This window comes from Mesocricetus auratus, unplaced genomic scaffold, assembly GCF_017639785.1.
Source record: "Mesocricetus auratus isolate SY011 unplaced genomic scaffold, BCM_Maur_2.0 Super-Scaffold_100014, whole genome shotgun sequence".
Classification (NCBI taxonomy): Eukaryota; Metazoa; Chordata; class Mammalia; order Rodentia; family Cricetidae; genus Mesocricetus; species Mesocricetus auratus.
In genome coordinates, this window is record NW_024429197.1 from 52136798 (window position 1) to 52156179 (window position 19382).

Consider the following 19382-nt stretch of genomic DNA (forward strand, 5'->3'; position numbering starts at 1 on the left):
CTCTGGCTCCAGGTCTCATGATGAAAAAATTTATGGAGTCTTGGACACATTACAAGTTTTACAGCTTTACAGCTGAAACCCTTCAGGTCCTCCTGACCTCTTAAAGAAAAAAATGTTTTATTTTATTGTGATTCCCAAGTGTTCTCTTAGTGTGTGCATTTTTCCAATAGAATGTCCTGTTGCTTCCAGCAATGTGTTTCATATTACCTCGAAGAGTAGGACAGCTCTGATAGAAGGAGGCCAGTCAATCTTCTTGCCAGCATCAGAGAAAATAGAATTTGCCATTGGAACCATGAGTAGTTGTTTAGATCTACAGGTTATCAGTTTTCATTTCTCTCTTACTGGGGATACCTTATATTAGACAACAAGCATACCCTAATTATTTAGAAATTATTTATATTTTCCAGATAATGATGGATATATTGGCTATGTATATGAGGCCATTAAATAATAGTATATTTAAAGATACTCCTTGAAGATATCCTATGTTTTTATAGAGTCAAAGATATAGCTAACAAAACTCTTGAATTAGACATTTCCTATATAATGTTTTATATACCTACCTACCTACACACACAAACATATATTATAACCTATTTCTATTTATCTGTCTGGTCTGTGTATGTACGTATGTATGCATATATGTATGTATTCTCTATAATCTCTTTCAGAGATTATATGTGCTATGTGTTTGACTGTGGCTTGTTATTAAAATACCAAACAGACTTACCTTGATGATGAAATCTGCTGTCAGTGGCCCAGCCATCCTCAGTATCTCTTTGTCTGGAAGTTTCTGGAAGTCCACTGTAGAATTGTCCACGAGGAAAGTGCCAGTAGAGCTCAGACTGTTTTCACCTTTAGTCCCCTGGAGTGTCTTGGTTTCCAGGTCTATATAATCAAATGCAAGAAGAGGAGAGGCAGGTATTCCTGGGTGACCACAGAACACATGCAAGCACATTTTGTGGAATTAAAATTCATGCTACTTAAGAGAGGAGCATTATTCTTTCGATAGCCAACACTATTGAAATTATAATATAAATAAGATATATAAGCATGGCTATGTCATACAGAAGATTATGTTGCAAATGAAATTATTTTAAAGCTCACTATCCAAGAATCCATGGCTCCCTGTCAAATACCCTTTGACTTTCCAATACCTCATCTGAGCATCCCAGTTTACTATAACCCAATTCCTTTGGCTAACCCACGTCTCACACACATCTAACTGATGTCTGTCCTGGTTTCCTCCAGCCCAGCGACACCCTCCAGGTTTCTTTTTGCTCATTGACGTAGGTTCAGGTGCATCCATGTTTTGTCTAAGCATCTTTGTGACTTCCTGCTCATGCACCAACATATCCCTTTATACTTTCTGTTGCTTACTGCACATACGTTATTGCTCAACTGGATAAAACAATGGTGGCCTGAGGACAGGTGAGTTCCCCTCTCTTTTGACAACTGCTTTTGACAATTAGTTTCATTCACATACGTGATATTTTATAAGTGCTTAAGCAGAACAAAATGGGTCTTAGAGCATTCATGTCTGAAATTGTTCAATCCCCTTGCTCTGGAGTTCGCAGCCTCTATTTCTTTAGTTGTTATTACATGTATCTATATACATCCCCACAACCTGCTCAGTCTATGTAACACTACTTGTATGTGTGTGAATTCAGGGCTGACCATTTGGTATTACTTATCTATATAGTGTAAGCAGCATGCTCACTGGGGAAAAGGAGACCTCATATTGCATATCATCTTTCATGAGTATTATTTGTAGTTTACCTAGCTATTGTTTAGGACAATTAAAATAGAGCCAATTCTTTGACTTTTGTTTATCTCTGTGAGAGCATTGTGTGTGTGTGTGTGTGTGTGTGTGTGTGTGTGTGTGTGTGTGTGGTGTGGGGTGTAGAGGACACATGTTGATATAGGGTGTCTTCTTCAAACACTCTGCATCTTAGTTTCTTGAGACAGGATCTCTCACTGGACTGGGGTCTCACTTACTGGGCTAAAATGGCAGGCTAATAAGGTCAGAGGGACCAGCCTGTCTCTGCCTCCAGTGCTAGGATTACACCACACACTGCTTCCTTATCTGGCTTTTTACATGGATGTTGGGGGATCTGAATTCAGATCCTTACTAACTGAGCCATCTTCCTAGACCTCCAATTCTTCAGCTCCTTAGCAATCATAAGACTAGGAAATATAGGAGACTATCATATTTATAAATACAGTACTTTGTTTTAAATATTTCTTCAGCAATATCAAGTCATTTTCCCATGTGGCAATGATCTCAGTCTGGCTATTTTATTTACGTCTCTATCACTGCTCACAAAAGTTTCATGTTGGAGTTTGGTCATTTATAGTAGCAGTTAGCCATGTCCTGTTCTCAAGTAGATAAACAAGTCATTTGGATGGTATAAGGTACTTGGTCTATATAAGGATGACTTACCAGTGTTTTCTTGTTTTGCCTAAACTGTACCTCACTTTCTCGTGACTTCACATGACCTTTCAAATGCCACCTCTTTGATTAAATGTGTTTGTTTTTAGGAAGACTTAGTAGCATATATTAACTTCTAAAGACTCTGACCTATCTTTCTTTTGTTTATCTGATTGTAAAGATCTTTATAGTCTGGTTGACAGAAAATAATCCTCGCTACTTAAACTAGCTTGGTGGGCATTATGTGGAAGAGGATGGGAAAGACAATAATTGATGTTGGGAATTTCAGAGGTGAGCAGAGTGGAGGGGACCACAAATGCTCAAGGGAACAACTGAAGGGAGTCTTTCAGTGAAAGTGAACTTCAGAGGAATTGTCTTTATTACAGACAAACATTTTCTCATTGTAATTTACAGATCTCTATCTAAATAGCACTAAACCTAAGGAATAAGATGTGGCCATGTATCACTGCCTTGGAATGACTGAAGATCAGTTCTTATAGACAAACCCTATATGGGCCAAGCTACCATTTTATCTTTAAAGCTTTATTACCTTTTAATCTCAAATCCTACCATTTATATTCAAGACATGAGGGTTCTGAATTAATACAGATAATCAATTTTCTTCAATGGTTTTCTTTAAATGTCATAGTTCATTTGTTACTTCTATATATTTGTGGATTGATGATGCTAATATTTAAAATATGGAAGGAGAAAGGAAAAGAATGGAGAAGAAAGGAATTTTAGAAAGAGGAAAAGGAAAAGAGAGGCGAGAAAAAGGAAAGTGTGACTATAGAGAAACAAGACAGAGAAGAAACAGTCACAAAGTTTTAGTGACTCAGTCACGTGTACAGCCCATGGACAACCCACTGGTTCCATCCATTTTGTATTTTTCAGGATGACTGTGCTTAGAGATAATGACTACACAGCCTTCTTCCATCTCATCAGGCAGCCAATTATAAACAGAAGCCATCAAAGCTGTCACACCACACTGCAGTGTGGAGGAGATGGGTTCTCCTGCACTTTCACTCCTTCTGGGAACACAAACAACAGTAAAAGCTAAAATTTCAAGTTCCCCAAGGGAAACAGTGGCTCTACTTACACAAATGATCTGGCCCCTTTAAAACAAGGCGGATGTGTCTGCTTCCATAAGGAATGGCAACCACGGTGTCATCCACTAGAGAGAACAGAGTGAATCTTTAAAAACACATAATCTGACACAAAATTACTGGTTGGCTCCCATACAAAGGCAGGAACAATATAAAAATTTTTTCTTATGAGAAAAATGAGAAGCCAATGCTTTAGAATCGAAATGTCTACTTTATGCAGAATAAAACATGCCAAAGAAGCTAGTTGCTGCTTAGCCTGAGGGGAATTAGGCCCCTTAAAGTAAATATGAATTTTTAAAAAGATTTGTTTTATTTTTAAATGTGAGTGAATGTGTGCGTGCGTGCGTGCGTGTGTGTGTGTGTGTGTGTGTGTGTGTGTGTGTGTGTGTCTGTTTCCAGGTGGGGATATGCGCACATGTGAGTGAAGTTGCCATGGAGACTGGAAGAGGGTGACATATCAGCTTAGAGCCCTTATGAACCACTTGACTCTGCTGCTGAAAACTGAACTCGCGTGTTCTGCAAAAGCAGTGTGTTCTTTTCATTACTAAACCACCTTTCCAGCACCCACTGCCACCCAACAAATTTCGATTTAAAAATGGATTTGCAAGGAACTCTTTTATTTTAAAATGTTATCGAATTTGCTTGGATTACAGCATTTTAAAATTAAAAATAAGTCCTAGTGTTCAGATGATGACATATTTTATCATAATTTGCACCTCTCTCTGTTAGAGTGTCTTGGTCAAGTGGGGGCAGACTAGGAAGGGGGAAAATACATTTGTGTGCTTCGAACCCTCAAAACTCTTTCTTCTCCTTCTTGACTATAAACTATGTTCATTATTAATAAATACTATGAATGCCTGGTAAATGATGATGTAATATGTCTCCATACTTACCATCTCTGTTTGGAAATACCTTTAAAAATCTGACTCTTGGTGGGATTGCAAACTTGTACAGTCATTTGGAAATCAGTATAATGGTTTCTCAGAAAATTGGGAATCAATCTACCTCAAGACCCAGCAATACTACTCTTGGACACATATCCAAAGGATGCACAGTCATACCACAAAGACATTTGCACAACTATGTTCATAGCAACATTGTTTGTAACAGCCAGAACCTGGAAACAACCTAGGTGCCCCTCAACCAAAGGCTAGATAAAGAAAATGTGGTACATTTACACAATGGAGTACTACTCAGCAACATCTTGAAATTTGCCAACAAATGGATAGTGCTAGAAAAAGCCATCCTGAGTGAGGTAACCCAGACCCAGAAAGACAAACATGGTATGTACTCACTCATAAGTGGATATTAGACATAGAGCAAAGGATAACCAGTGTACAGTTCATAACCCCGGAGAGGATAAGAAGCAAGGAGGACCCTAAGAGACACATTCATGGATCCTTCTGGGAAGAGGAATTAGACAAGATGTCTTGAGTAAATTGGCAGCATGTAGGGAGGAAGGAGGTGATAATGGAGTAGGGGAGGGGAAGGAGATAGGGGAGAACATGAGGGATCAGGAAGGTCGAGTTGGGGGAAGAATAGAGAGGGGGAACAAGGAAAGAGATACCTTGATAGAGGGAGCCGTGGCATTAGGGAAATTTCCAGGAATCCACAAGGATGACCCTAGCTGAGAATCTAAATAATAGTGGAGAGGGTACCTTAACTTCCCTTTCCCTATAATCAGATTGATGACTGCCTTAATTGTCTTCATGGAATCTTCATCCAGTAACTGATAGAAGCAGATGCAGAGATCCACAGCTAAGCACTGGACTGAACTCTTGGAGTCCAGTTGTGGAGAGGAAGGAGAAATAATATTAGGAAAAGGCTTAACATTATGATGGGGAAACCCACAGAAACAGCTGATATGAGCAAGTGGGAGCTCACTGACTCTGGACTGACAGATGAGGAATCTATGTAAGACTGAACTAGACCTTTTGAATATGGGTGACAGTTGGTGGCTTGGGCAGTCTGTGGGGCCGCTAGCAGGGGAACTGGTATTTATCCCTAGTGCATGAACTGGCTTTTCGGAGCCCATTCCCTATGGAGAGATACCTTGCTCAGCCCAGATACACCAGGGAGGGGCTTAATCCTGCTTCAAATGATGTTACAGACTTTCTTGATTCCCCAAGGGAGGCCTCACACTCTCTGAGGAGTGGATGAGGGGTAGTTTGGGGAGAAGGTGGGGGGAGTTGGAGGATGGGAAGGAGATGGAGCTGGAATTGGTGTGTAAAATAAGATTGCTTTAAAATTAAAAAATAATAACTAAAAATCTGGCTGTATCAAAGATTATTTTACCATGGATTACTCTACCTATAAATTGAGCATACATTGACATACATTCAAAAGAACAGAGAGGCTGGAGAGGTGGCTCAGTGGTTTAGAGCTCTTGCTGCTCTACCAGGGGACCTGAGTTTAGTTCCCAACCCCCACATCAGGTGGCTCAACCACCCATGATTCCAGCTCCAGGGGATCAGATACCTTTGGGCTCCCCAGGTACCTGCACTCATGTGTACATACCCATGTGTGCATACATACACTTACACATAAAAATAAATCCTTTAAACAGTACTTGGAAGTAGGTTATGTCCACCTCGTTGACATCACAGACATTATCAATGGAACGCCTTCTCTGACAATGCCTTATAATTACATTTGCTGCAGCCTCACTTTCACTTAGAAAACCGCGTCACCCATGACTGGTGACATGAACAAAGAGGATTTTATGATGAAGGAAGAGAATCTCCAGAAGCATGGTGGCTAAAACAAGGCCAAGTGGACAGAAAAGCATTTGAGACACAAAAGCAAAAGCAAGGCAAGTTCTTTAGAATGATCCATTATATCCAGAAATTATGTGTGAATGTCTATTCCTGCTTATATTTCTAACATCAGACATCATCATAGCATTGGGTAGTTCGGTTTAAATAAAAGATCCCCAGGGGAGGTTAGTTTCAGATAATGAGTCACTGAAGTTATATAATGATTCTCATTCAGTTCCTATGCTTCCTAAAACAAGACACCATCTAATACTGCCATACACACATATGAATAGCAGACACGCATACAGATATGTTGCCTGGAACTCAGTAGGCATTTAATACATTTATTTTCCTCCCTTAGTCAAAGACTGTAGTGATATATTATTTATGACTTTTTAAAGCATGACTAAAGATTCAGAAAAGCAAAATCAGCCACAAGTCTTAGAAGCCAGGCACATACCGCTAGTCCCAGCAGCCAGAAGCTAGGAGGTGGTGGTACACACCTTTGAACCTAGGACTCAGGATTAAGAGATAGACGGATCTCTATAAAGGCCATCCAGATCTACACAAGAGAGAATCAGTATAAAAGAGAATTCTCTCTCACACCTTTAATCCCAACATTAGGGAAGTACACCTTTAATCCCAACATTAGGGAAGTACATAGGACAGAAACAAGGTCTCAGAGAGGAATTTGTTCTCTAGCCACACTGAGGAGAGGCATCAGTTTGAGACTTGGTGAAGAGCTCGTGTGTGGATCAGCCCTTTCAGCCTGAGGTAGAGGTAAAATCTAGTGGCTGGCTGCTTTGCTATTCTGACCTTCAGCTTGAAGTTTGAATCTCAATATCAGTATCTGGGTCATTTATTTATTCATGTTACACAAGACTTCTTAAGAATTGGGGCAGAGAAGCTGAGAGATGGCTCAGTGGTTAAGAGCAGTGGTTGCTCTTCCAGAGGTTCTGGGTTCAATTTCCAGCACCCACATGACAGTTCACAATGTCTCTAACTTCAGTTTCAGTACCTTTTTCTGCTCTCCACAGGCACCAGGCATGCACTGAGATGAATTTTTTTATGTACCATCAAACACTGCAGGTTCCCTAGGACATAACCTGCTGATTGAGGAGGCTGAATCACGAGTCTTCATTCCTATCCTAAAGAGGTTACCTTTATTGAGGCTGTTGAATACTCTACTGACACTATAGATTTATTGTTGTTTCTAATGCCATGTGCTGTTGAATAAAAGGCTGTATTTCTGAGAACAAGGACTTTGCGGCACATAAAGCAAACTGAGTAAGGGAAAAACAGAAGAGGAACACAGGGACATTAAGGCTGGGCCTGCAGAACCTCAAGTTCCAGAAAGACGTGCATTTTGAAGTTTACAAAAGAAATGCAAAGAAGTTGAAACAATGGGATTTCTAGAAATAGTGAGTCTTTGTTTATTCATAGGTCAAATAAAGTCCAAGTGAAAGGGAAGCTTTCTGTTTGCTACTGCTATGCTCAGCTGCAGTCTTCTGACCCCCACACAGCCATGGGCCCAGCTCCTCTTTTTTAGAAGTAACTCATGTTCCACATGCTGAGGCAGCAACACTGCCTTTTGGCTGATGCACTAAAGTGTGTATGCTTCAAAGGAAGAGTAGGGAGGAACCCAGAAGGCTGCAGAGCATGTGGGGCAGGATGAGGAAAGCCCACCAGACAAGGGGGAAGAAATATCTTTTGACACCCTTCTGCATGTGCCCAGTCAAAGAGGAAAATGGGTTAACACAGGTGCTAGAGGGAGAGCACAGCGCAGAAGTTGGGGAGCCACAGTGTGCTCTTGGGTTGTGAGAAGATGGCCCGGCAGTCACCAGGAATCAGTCAGTTCATTATCTTGTTCTACAAAGTTCATAAGAGTTTCTTATATGTCAAACTTTGTGTGTGTGAGAGAGTAAGGAATAAAATAAATGAGTGAACCGTTAGCTCCAAAGACAGGTCCTGAAGAAATGGCTTCAGGAAAAAATAGGGAATCCTTTTGACTACACCCTACTCAGAGAAATTCCCAAGCCCTTTCGGTAGTTTCTATTATTTCTTTAGCAACCCTGAATCAAAGAAACCATTCTGTTTAACTCAGGGTATGTCCAACATGTATTTCATAAGAATTGTTAGTATCACTTGATGTATGTCAGAGCATAGCTTAGGGAATAAGCTCCTAAGAAGTGAGTTCTAAACACACACACACACACACACACACACACACACACACACACACACACACATATATATATATATATATGCAATCTTAATTGAACCCAGTAGGTTGTATACACAGTCTATACTGACTTTATAATAATTTTAGAAAAAGAAGTCTTTGAGTTTGAGTGGGAATAATGGAAAGAACATGGGAAGAGTGGGGGGAGGGGTTAAAGGATATGAATACAGTTTTACTCTTGCATGAAAATTATCAACTACTAAGATATAAAAAGGAAAATGTGAAAAATTTAATTCAATTTCTGCGTGTTGATAGAAAAAGCCATTTGTTGAGCTGAAAAAAAATTGTTGCTTTTAACAATAAATTCTCATCGATTTGGGGTGGGTTAGAGGATTTTCCTAGTTTGTGTAACTGTTATTCACAGAGGTGTTTGAGAAGTGGAAGAGAGAGTAGGACGTGGAGGAACAGGAAGGTCGACTGGGGGGGGTGACCTCTAGTGATCTAAACGGATGACACCAATTGGCAAGCTAAGCAATAGTGTAGAGACCACCTCAAATGCCTATTCCTGATAGTGAACTTGATGTCTATAACCATCCTGGAGCCTTCATCCAGTGATTGATGGAAGCAGAGGCAAACACCCACAGTTAAACACTGAACTGAACCCAAGGAACCCAGCGAGACAGAGAGAGAGGAGCCAAGAGCAAATTGGCAAAAAAATGGGCTGGCAAAACCAGCAGAGACAGCTGATCTGAACAGGGGAGAGCTCTTGGACCCCAGATCGACAGCTGGGAGGCCAGCATGGGACTGATCCAGACCCCCTGAATGTGAGAGTCAATGAGGAGGCCTGGGCTACCTATGGGGTCCTGAGCAGTGGATCAGTGTTTATCCCTGGAATACAAACAGACATCGTGTGTCCATAACACAAAGAGGGTTGCTCTCTCTGCCTGGACTCTTAGGGAAGTGCCTGGACCCTACCCTGAATGAAATGATAGACTCTAGATGTCCCCTATGTGGAAGGAATTGGCAATAGGGTGGGAGGATGGGGGGGGATGGGGGGATGCGGGAGGAGGGGAGGGAGAGGGAACTGGGATTGACATGTAAAACAAGCTATTTAAAATTAAAAAAATGTTTAAAAACACATAAAAAAGAAGTTCTAAGATACAGTGCATCATGATGCCGGTTTCCTGAGTGACTAGTGGAATTGCTGTGATTGATGGGGAAGGTGGTCATATCTTTCACCATGCCACACATTCCTCTGAATGCCCTCTCTTACAAAGGCACACTGTTTCTTGATCCACTGCTCCTGTCTTAATCTAGTCTGACTTTGTTGACAGAACCATGATGCCAGTCTTTGCGACATCTCTAAGTTACTAATCAACATTTTAAGAGAGGTTAGATAGCATATTTCTGTGGTCAATGGACAAGCTCTTCATGGGAATCATTAATTCTGTCATTTCACATACCTGGGTGACAACTGGCATTTTACAAGCCAATAGTAATCAAAGAAATTACTTAAAAGATTTGTTTGAAAATTGTATAGTGTTGCAGATACTTTCTTCACTTTTTTATATAGAGCATTTTATCAAAGTTTTTGATTCTGTCGGTGTCCTCAACTGATGAATCAGAGAAAGGTAAAAAACTAATACCTTGAAATCATAGGCTTCTTATTCTTCTGTCTGAGTTTATCTTAGTTTTAGATCTGCTGTTAAGTTCACATTTTACAGGAATCTTCCCTAGGGTAAATACTTGATCTTATTTTTTAAAATGAAAGGACAATTGTTGTTAACACAGAAAGTCTGCCAATATTGAGGATGTTTTGATGGTATGTTTTAAATCTTCATCCCAATTTTGGTGCTCTAAAAACATATCAAATAAAACGGAAGAGGCTTAACATTTAAGCCTTTCAAGCTTCCATCCCACCCAGGTTTATCAGTAATTGCATAATGAAAGATATATGCTGGGCTGGCCAAACAATATTCTCTCCATTATCAACTGGAAAAATTTATCTTTTTAGGGATCTAGGCCAAAAACTCTAGTGCTATCCAAAATTACTTTTAATCAGAATAAGCTCTTTTGCTAAAATATTCTACTTCATTGATTCTAAGAGGAACATATGCTCATGTTTTATATTAGAATATATTGTACAACAGTGTCTTAAGTTCTTTGTTATGTGGGCAGTAATCCTGCCTCATCTCTCTTGAACTGTATAGGTGCTAACATCAAAATTGCATTGTAATACTATATAAAATTCTAAAAACTTACAAACATTATATTAAGAAACTAGCTGGCATACTTATAAAATAAGCATTCGAAGTGTGGAAGAAAATTCCACAGCAATAGTAGAACACACTCTTTAAACCATGGGAAATAACTGTAGAGACTGCTAGGTAATGAGACTTGAAGGACCACATAACATCCCCATAAAAAGAGTCAAAGCTATTTGGTTATACATCACCTGTTCTCAATCTGTGGGGTCACAACCCATTTGGGGTCACATATCAGATCTCCTCCATATCAGATATTTACACTGTGGTTCATAACAGTAGCAAAATTACAGCTATGAATTAGCAATGAAAAAATTTTATGGTTGGGTCACCAAAACATGAGGAACTGTATTAAAGGGTCACAATATTAGGAAGGTTGGAAAACAATGCTCTACATAATTGCAAAATGGGTGAAGTACTCAACCAATAAGAAACAGGGACCAGTTTTAACATCATGCCTAAAATAACTGGAAAGTCAGACAAGATTGTACGAAACCATGCTGTTTAAGACATCAAAACTCGGGTTGAAAAGGTCAGTGATTCCCAAGAGTCAGCAAGCAAAGTAGGTACAGCCTAGTATTTCATTCTCTTATTTCCTTAAATGGGTTTCCTGGCTGTGGCTTTGACAGTGGGGCCTCTGGAAGAAGTTTGCAGAGTCTCTTGAGTTGAGAAGATAAACCTAAGAGTCAAGCAATGGAGCAGTTTCTTGAAAAAAGTACAAGAAAGGAGAGAGTTATTGAGAGAGGGTGGAGGAAAGGAGGGAGGGAGAGAGAGACACTTAAAGACCTAAGGTGGTCCTGAAGAGTATGCATCCATATATCAAGGTGAGAACACTGCCTTAGTTTGGGGAAAGAACAACACAAAGAATTGTGAATATACTTTAAGCATACAGGACCGAGAAAAATGTCTTATCCCACTAGACAGGCTTGAAGACATCATAATTCATAGAACACTGAGTATTTAGAAGGGTCTAGCCATGTAGAAGGGTACAATTAACTCTAGGCCAAGCATGGCTTTGCTCCCACCTACCAAATTGTAGGACTCAAAAGGATCACGTTGAGTTCAAGAAACTTAACTGCTCCCAGAACAAAGCTTAAGCATATTTATAGGAATACAAAAAATATACCCAACAAAGTAAAATCTGCAATGACTGGCATCCAGTCAAAAATTACCAGACATGTAAAGAGCCCCAAAATATAGCCCAACTGAAGTGAAAAATCCATCAATCAAAACACAGAATCGGCATTAAAATAGTCACTATAACTGTATTCCATATGTTCAGAAAGTAAAGTACTGAAAAAAAATTCCTTAGTCCCTTAAGAGTTCACCGGTGAATGCTACCATGCATTTAAAGAAGAAATAATAAATAATAATAAATACCAATTCCATATATTTTTCCAGAAAATAACTTACAAGGGAACATTTCCAAACTCGTTATATGAGGCCAGCATTAGAAAGATATACAAACCAATCACAGACAGGACCCCACCCCCAAATACAGACTGGTGGATTTCATGAAAAAAATATAAAAACGCTCAACAAATTTTGGCAAATCAATCTATGGAAAGACTAACTGTGACTAAGTATAGTTTATTTTTGGACCAGTTTATCCCAGTTTATTAATGGGACCATGGATGTTCTGTCCTAGGAATGCATTGCTAGCTTTTTAACTGAAAACCAATTAATTAATGCAATTTGTCACAAGAAAAGACTAGAAGAGAAGCTACGTGACCATATCAAGTGAGACATAAAGGAAATTCGTTCATATTTGCTATCCATTCATGGTAACAACTCCCAGAAGAGTGTGTGTATAGGGTGTGTGTGTGTGTGTGTGTGTGTGTGTGTGTGTGTGTGTGAATTTTGTCAATTTAAAGAGCCCCTGTTAAAAAAAATACCTTCTGTAGTGAGAAATGAAATACTTTCCCCTAAGAATGGGAATGAGAAGGATACCCATTCGCTACCTAATTCACCCTGGCCAAAGGAAGGACCAAAAAAATTTAGCCAACAAATGTAAAGTGTCCAAGAAAAATAATCCTTATCAGTAAACAAGATGATTGTTTATGTAGAAGATCCCAGCATTCATGAAAACTCATAGGGCTAGTACATAAATTTAGCTGGACAGCAAAGTACATGAAAAAATAACAAATAACCGATTATGCTTGTAAAAACTGTAATATATAATTTGAGAGGTAAGTAAAAAATACAGTACCATTTGTAAAGGATGAAACATACAAAAGTATAAACCTAAAAGCCACAGGATTCATATGCTGAGCCCTAATAAGGACTGATGAACAAATTGAAGAAGACCGAATAGTGCAGAGATATGAGGTCTAACAGGTCAAATGACTTAATATACTAAAGTAGCCAAGTACTCCCCTCTCTAATAAATCTCCCTGAAGAATTAACATACTTCTAGTCAAAGTCCTCAGGAGAATTTTTGTAGATATGGACAAGAAGACTATAAAACTTATATGGAAAGGCAAAGAACCAAGATAGAACAGCCAAAATTACTTTCAAATGAAGAAGAATTAAAAGTTATTGGGATAAAATTCCTGATTTGGGGATTTACTATAGAAATACCACAACCAAGACCAATGAAGTGTCCTGATGGTGTAGAATCAAGAGTTTAAATTGAACTGGGATTCCTCCATCTTTCAAACTTACTCTAGCTGTGTCAAGTTGACATAGAACCAGAGAGCAGAATTATTCAATCTCAAGTGGTCAGCCCTAACTACACATACATAAGAGCCAGTAAGAGGAATAAGTGGATTTTGTGTGTATCTGTGTAAAACAATAATAATCAAAGAAGAAAAGGCCATAAATTTGGCATGGGAGAAATTTGAGGGGAGAATTTGTGGAGTAGAAATAATGCGAATAAAATACTCATAATATGACATCTCAAAAAATTTAAAAATACCCAAAGAATTTCAAAAGGGCTAAGTTCCAAGAAAAAAGTTTTGTTTTAGTTTTACTTATCAATTTACTTTAGTTGCATTTTATTTTTTCATGTATACAAAAGTATTTAATTAAATATGTCTAAATGTAAAACAAATCCTTCTAAAACAAAAGATGAAGTGAAAACCTGGAGTGATCAGAAAGTTGTGCTCTAATCTTGGTTTAAATGACAGCTTCTTTCTTCTTTATGAAATAATGGAACATGTCTCAATCAATGGTGTCCTATATCCTAAGAAAAACAGGAAGTCTAGAATTGGACCTATCTTGTCCTATCCACAGCTACTGCTCTAAGCTATCATTGCCTCTGGCCTAGCTTCCTGCAATTGCCTCTGCATTTCATCTCCTACTTCCATAGTCATCCCAATTCCACACTCTGTTCCCATCAAGACATTCTGTTCAGAATCCCCGTAGCTCCTTATCTCATTCAGACTAAGATCCAAATTCCTTTAATAATCTCCACACTAACCATGGCACTCTTCACCTCTCTGCCTTCCTGCCTTCAACATTTCTCTAGCCTTTTTGAAGCTTTTTGCAGTCCCTCATCGAATTTGCCAAAAATGTACATATTTTGGGACCATTGTATCTGTCTTTCTTTCTGCTTGGAATTCTCTTCTCTGTCATGATGTCAAATACTTGACTTTTGTTATCATGACCTTTTCCCACTAACCTATTTAAAATTGCAACTATAGCAGCTCATCCATGTTGTAGGCTTTTCCTCTTCCCTGATTAATGTTTTCCATCCCTTCTAGTAGCCAATAGCACATATGCATCTTATTTGTTTATCTGTTTGTCTGAGGGTTCTTCATACTAGTATGTAAGGCTCATGGAGAATAGGTTTTTGCCTGTTTTCTTTGCTGCATCTCCAGCACGGGGAACAGCTCATCAGTGCAAAGCCTGTGTCTCCTAAATGCCTGCTGTTGAATGAATGGATAGGAATCTTTGAAGGCGTTATGAGTACAACCCGAAGTAGTAATACACAAGGGCAAATTCTTCTGTATTTTATACTTAGAAGGCCCATGTTTTATTATAAACATACTTCCCCTCAAAAATTTTGAGCCAGACTGACAACAGTCCAGGAATATGCTAACCTGCAAGCATTATAAGTCAGCATGGGTCATGGTCTATAAAGGGCATCCCTGACATATAGGAGCTTCATTTTATCTTGTAAATTAGCATATTTGACCCTTGTCACTCAAGGAGTGTGGTGAGGTAGTGTGAGGACGTCCTGGTGGCTTCAAAACCTACAGGGGCATTAGAAAGTTCTGCATAATGAATATAAATTTATAGCAAACAGGCTGGACCTGGGTGTAGGAGTCTAAGAAGACACATACTACCTCACATGTGAATAAGGCTCATGAGAAAAATGAGCCTTTGCAATTTAAGAATCAAAAGCATGCTAAAGTTAGCTAATTATTTTTTTCTTAATCGGTCTGAGGAAGTCAATAATTTAATATGAAAGGAGGATTGACCATCATCAATGGAGCCTTTTCCTATGAAAAAGGAGTGGGCAACTATAATGTCTTCCTTTTCATTCACCAGCAGCAATTTGATAAGTTACTCCTATTTTTTTTTTCATTCTGGCCCTTTCTGCAATGGTCTTTCTCCACTCTTTTGTTTTTCCTTTGTTCCCATGAGTTTTGATAACATAAGAAAAAAACTTGGATATAAATTTAGAAAGAAAATGAGTTCAGTGTGTGGAATCTGAGTCCTAGGAGTTGGAAGTGAGCATGTGGCTGGCTTATGGCTCCTTTTGGCAAGACTGCGGGAGATACCTGGCAGAACTCCTCTGGAGCCTCGGTGGCAGAGCCTGCTCACCTGGCCAGCATGCTGCCTGTTGAGCAGCTAATCAGCCTTGCCTGTGGGCTGCCTTGAAGTCTGTAAATCCAGGGCAGGAGATTCTTCTGGGGTGGAGAAAAATCTAAGTGAGGCAGCTCGCTCAGCATCTGCTACAGATTGTGGTGAGGGGCATGCACATGTTGGGCTTTGTTGAGATAAATCATTTTGTCATGAGGCATCATCAGGGCTAAGGTAAACGAATCAATTGCATTTTGTCATTAGGTATAATCATCAGGTTATGTGTTCTATAATTTACCCACTGTCGGTTTTGAATGGAGTTCCTTTCACTGAGGTATGTGTTTGCAGAAGTGGGGATGACATATGGCTCTCAACTTGCCTCAGTTTGTTCTTTCAAAGCTCTCTTCCTATACTGCAATGACTCAGAACCTGAGCATCCCTGATGCCCCCAATAGGAGGGTAAGAAGGATACCCATGGAAACACTGTTCTGCCTCCACTATGGGAACAGGAGGTGGAGTCATGAGATAAAGGAAGACCCTCTATTAAAACAGGCTTCCAGGAGTCACCAGAGAGCAGTTGCTGCACACATACCTAACAAACCTTTTGTGCTTAGTGGCAATTCCTGCATTTCTGGATAATGGACACCAATTCAAATATGTAACAAATAATTAGAAAGATTTCAATTCTTCAGCACTTCCTAGAGAATTCTGTTAAGAGTGTCCCTTAAGTGCATTTTTGTCATAATACTATTCAACCCAAATTTCAGATGTTACACAAGAGTGCTACCCCTACCCATTTCTGGTTTCCATTGTCTGACTTCCTTAATTCTTCATCATATTAAAAAAATCTGCCAACATATATGACCAACACATATGAGAAAAGAAAACTCTTGCCTGGATGTGCTTTATCAATGTCTGAGTCACCCCATCTTTCATTTTAGCTGCCAGCGTTCTTAGAAGTTTTAGTTTTTCAGAGAATCACATTTCTTCCCTGCCTCCAGGGTAGTGAAAATGTGATGAGCTTCCTAAGCAGCGATCTACAATCCTTCATGCGCTTAAACATCCCTGGTCATTCATCCTGCCCCTCTTCCCAAGAGGCTCCTCCCTTTTGGCAAGGTGCCTTTTCATGGCTTCATGGAATAGTTCTTCAGTGCTTTCCAGAAGAACTCCATCTGCCTTTGCTCCTCACCTGCAGGTCCATTTGAAGCCATAAACCTGCCACATGTCAATTGTTTTCCTCTAACTAGTCAACAAGTAAAGAGGTCAAAACCACACTCAAAAATGTACTCTCATTTCCCCGGCTGCAGAGACATATGGACATAGATACTGGGAAATGATATACTGAAGGGTTGTGGAAAATGAAAACATTAGGCCAGGGTCAAAATGGCTCTAAAAACCCATGCCCTTGGATAGGTATGATCAACATAGTAAAAATGACAATCTTGCCAAAAGCAATCTACAGATTGAATGCAATCCCCATTAAAATCCCAGTACAATTCTTCACAGACTCCGAAAGAACAATTCTCAACTTTATATGGAAAAACAAAAGACCCAGGATAGCCAAAACAACACTATTCAATAAAGCAATGTATGGAGGCATCACCATCCTTGATTTCAAGATCTATTATAGAGCTATAGTTCTGAAAACAGCTTGGTATTGGCACAAAAATAGACAGGTAGACCAATAGGATCGAATTGACCACCCGGATATTAACCCATATAAATATGAACATCTGATCTTTGACAAAGAAGCTAAAAATATACAATGGAAAAAGGAAACCATCTTCAACAAATGGTGCTGGTGTAAGTGGATGCTGACATGTAGAAGAATGCGGATAGATCCCCATGCACAAAACTTAAGTCCAAATGGATCAAAGACCTCAACATAAATCCAGCCACACTGAACCTCTTAGAAGAGAAAGTGGGAATTACCCTTGAATGAATTGGTACAGGAAATTGCTTCCTGAACATTACACCAAGTAGCACAGACACCGAGGTCAATAATTAATACATGGGACCTCCCTGAAACTGAGAAGCTTCTGTAAGGCAAAGGACACAGTCAACAAGACAAAAAGGCAACTCACAGAATGGAAAAAGATATTTACCAACCCCACATCTGACAGAGGGTTGATCTCCAAAATTTACAAAGAACTCAAGAAGCAAGTCTCCAAAACACCAAAGGATCCAATTAAAAAGTGGGCTGCAGAACTAAATAGAGAATTCTCAATAGAGGAGTCTAAAATGTCTGAGAGGCACTTAAGATAGGGCTCAATATCCCTCGTCATCAGAGGAATGCAAATCAAAACAACTCTGAGATACCATCTTACTCCTGTCAGAATGCCTAAAATCAAAAATACCAATGACAATTTATGCTGGAGGGGATGTGGAGACAGGGGAACACTCCTCCACTTCTGGTGGCAGTGACAACTTGCACAGCCACTTTGGAAATCAGTATGGAGATTCCTCAGAAAATGGGAATCAGCCTACCACAAGACCCAGCAATTTCACTCTTAGGCATATACCCAAAAGATGCATATTCATATAACAAGGACATCTGTTCCACTACATTCATAGCAGCATTATTTGTAATAGCCAGAGCCGAACCTGGAAGCAACCTAGATGCTCCTAAACTGAAGAGTGGATAGAGAAAATGTGGTACATTTACACAATGGAGCACTATTCAGCGGAAAAAACAATTGAATCTTGAAATTTGCAGGCAAATGGACAGCACTAGAGGAAACCATCCTGAGTGAGGTAACCCAGGCACAAAAGACAAATATGGTATGTACTCACTCATATATGGATTTTAGACATGGATCATGTGAGTGCCAGCATATAATCCCACTGCCAGAGAGTCTGGGAAACAGAACCTTCAACTGATTACTGATGGAAGCAGAGGCAGACACCCACAGCTAAACACTGAGCTGAACTCAAGGAACCCAGTGACAGAGAGGGAGGAATGATGAGCATAGAGGTCAAGACTGGGCTTGTTTAACCCACAGAAACAGTTGACCTGAACAAGGGGGAGCTCTTGAACCCCAGACTGATGGCTGGGAATGCAGCATGGGACTGACCCAGACCCCCTGAATGTGGGGGTCAGTGAGGAGGCCTAGGAAATCTATGGGGCCTTGGGTAGTAAATCAGTATTTATCCCTGGCATACAAATGGACTTTGGGTGGTCATCCCAAAATGAGGGATGCTCTCTCAGCCTGGACTCTTTGGGGAGGGCCTATGCCCTGCCCTGGGTGAAATGACAGACCATGGACAACCTCCATGGAGGGCTTCACCCTCCCTGGGGAAAGGAGTGGGGATTGGGAGAGGGGGGTTTGGGAGGTTGGTAGGAGGGTGTGGGAGAAGGGCACGGAGAGGGAGCGAGAGCTGAGATTGACATGTGAAGCAACCTTGTTTCTAATTTAAATTTAAAAATAAAAAACCCCATGCTCTTGAATATAAAGGCCACACTTCTTTCTGTATAGTGATCCTCACAGAGGAAACTGTTATAAAAATTCACATGGACATGCAGCTCCATGGTTTATATACCACAGAATTTATGGCTTGTATTCTTACAAGACTCAAGTAGGCAGGTACCCTTGGTCTTCTGAGTTGATCTATCTATCTGCTTTATAAGTATCTAACCACAGAGTAAGTCAGTAACATTATGGCACAGTGGAGAAATGAGTGTTTAGGTACTGGGTTCAGACTCTGAGCTCAAATATTACCTCTTTATGTTACCCAAGAAAGTCACACCATCTGGGAAAGTCTCAGTCATAAACTCTATAACATGAAAATTAAGACTACCTTGTTAATGGTATTCCTATAAAGACTATGTGAGATGATAGTGTAGCGTTCAAAGCACACACATGTATAGAAAGCACACATTACTTCCAGACACAG

At 39.8% G+C, this 19382-nt stretch overlaps 1 protein-coding gene across 4 annotated transcripts in view; it reads right to left on the bottom strand.

Annotated features, from left to right (window-relative positions):
* Adamtsl1 (ADAMTS like 1) overlaps window positions 1–19382 on the bottom strand; it is an 880796-nt gene that overhangs the window by 225537 nt on the left and 635877 nt on the right. For all 4 annotated transcript variants that reach the window (XM_040757202.1, XM_040757201.1, XM_040757200.1 and 1 more), the window contains 2 exons: window positions 3531–3605; window positions 731–888 (listed from right to left, as the gene is read on the bottom strand). In XM_040757202.1, coding sequence (XP_040613136.1) covers window positions 731–888; window positions 3531–3605 — 233 coding nt within the window. The remainder of the gene's footprint in view (window positions 1–730; window positions 889–3530; window positions 3606–19382) is intronic.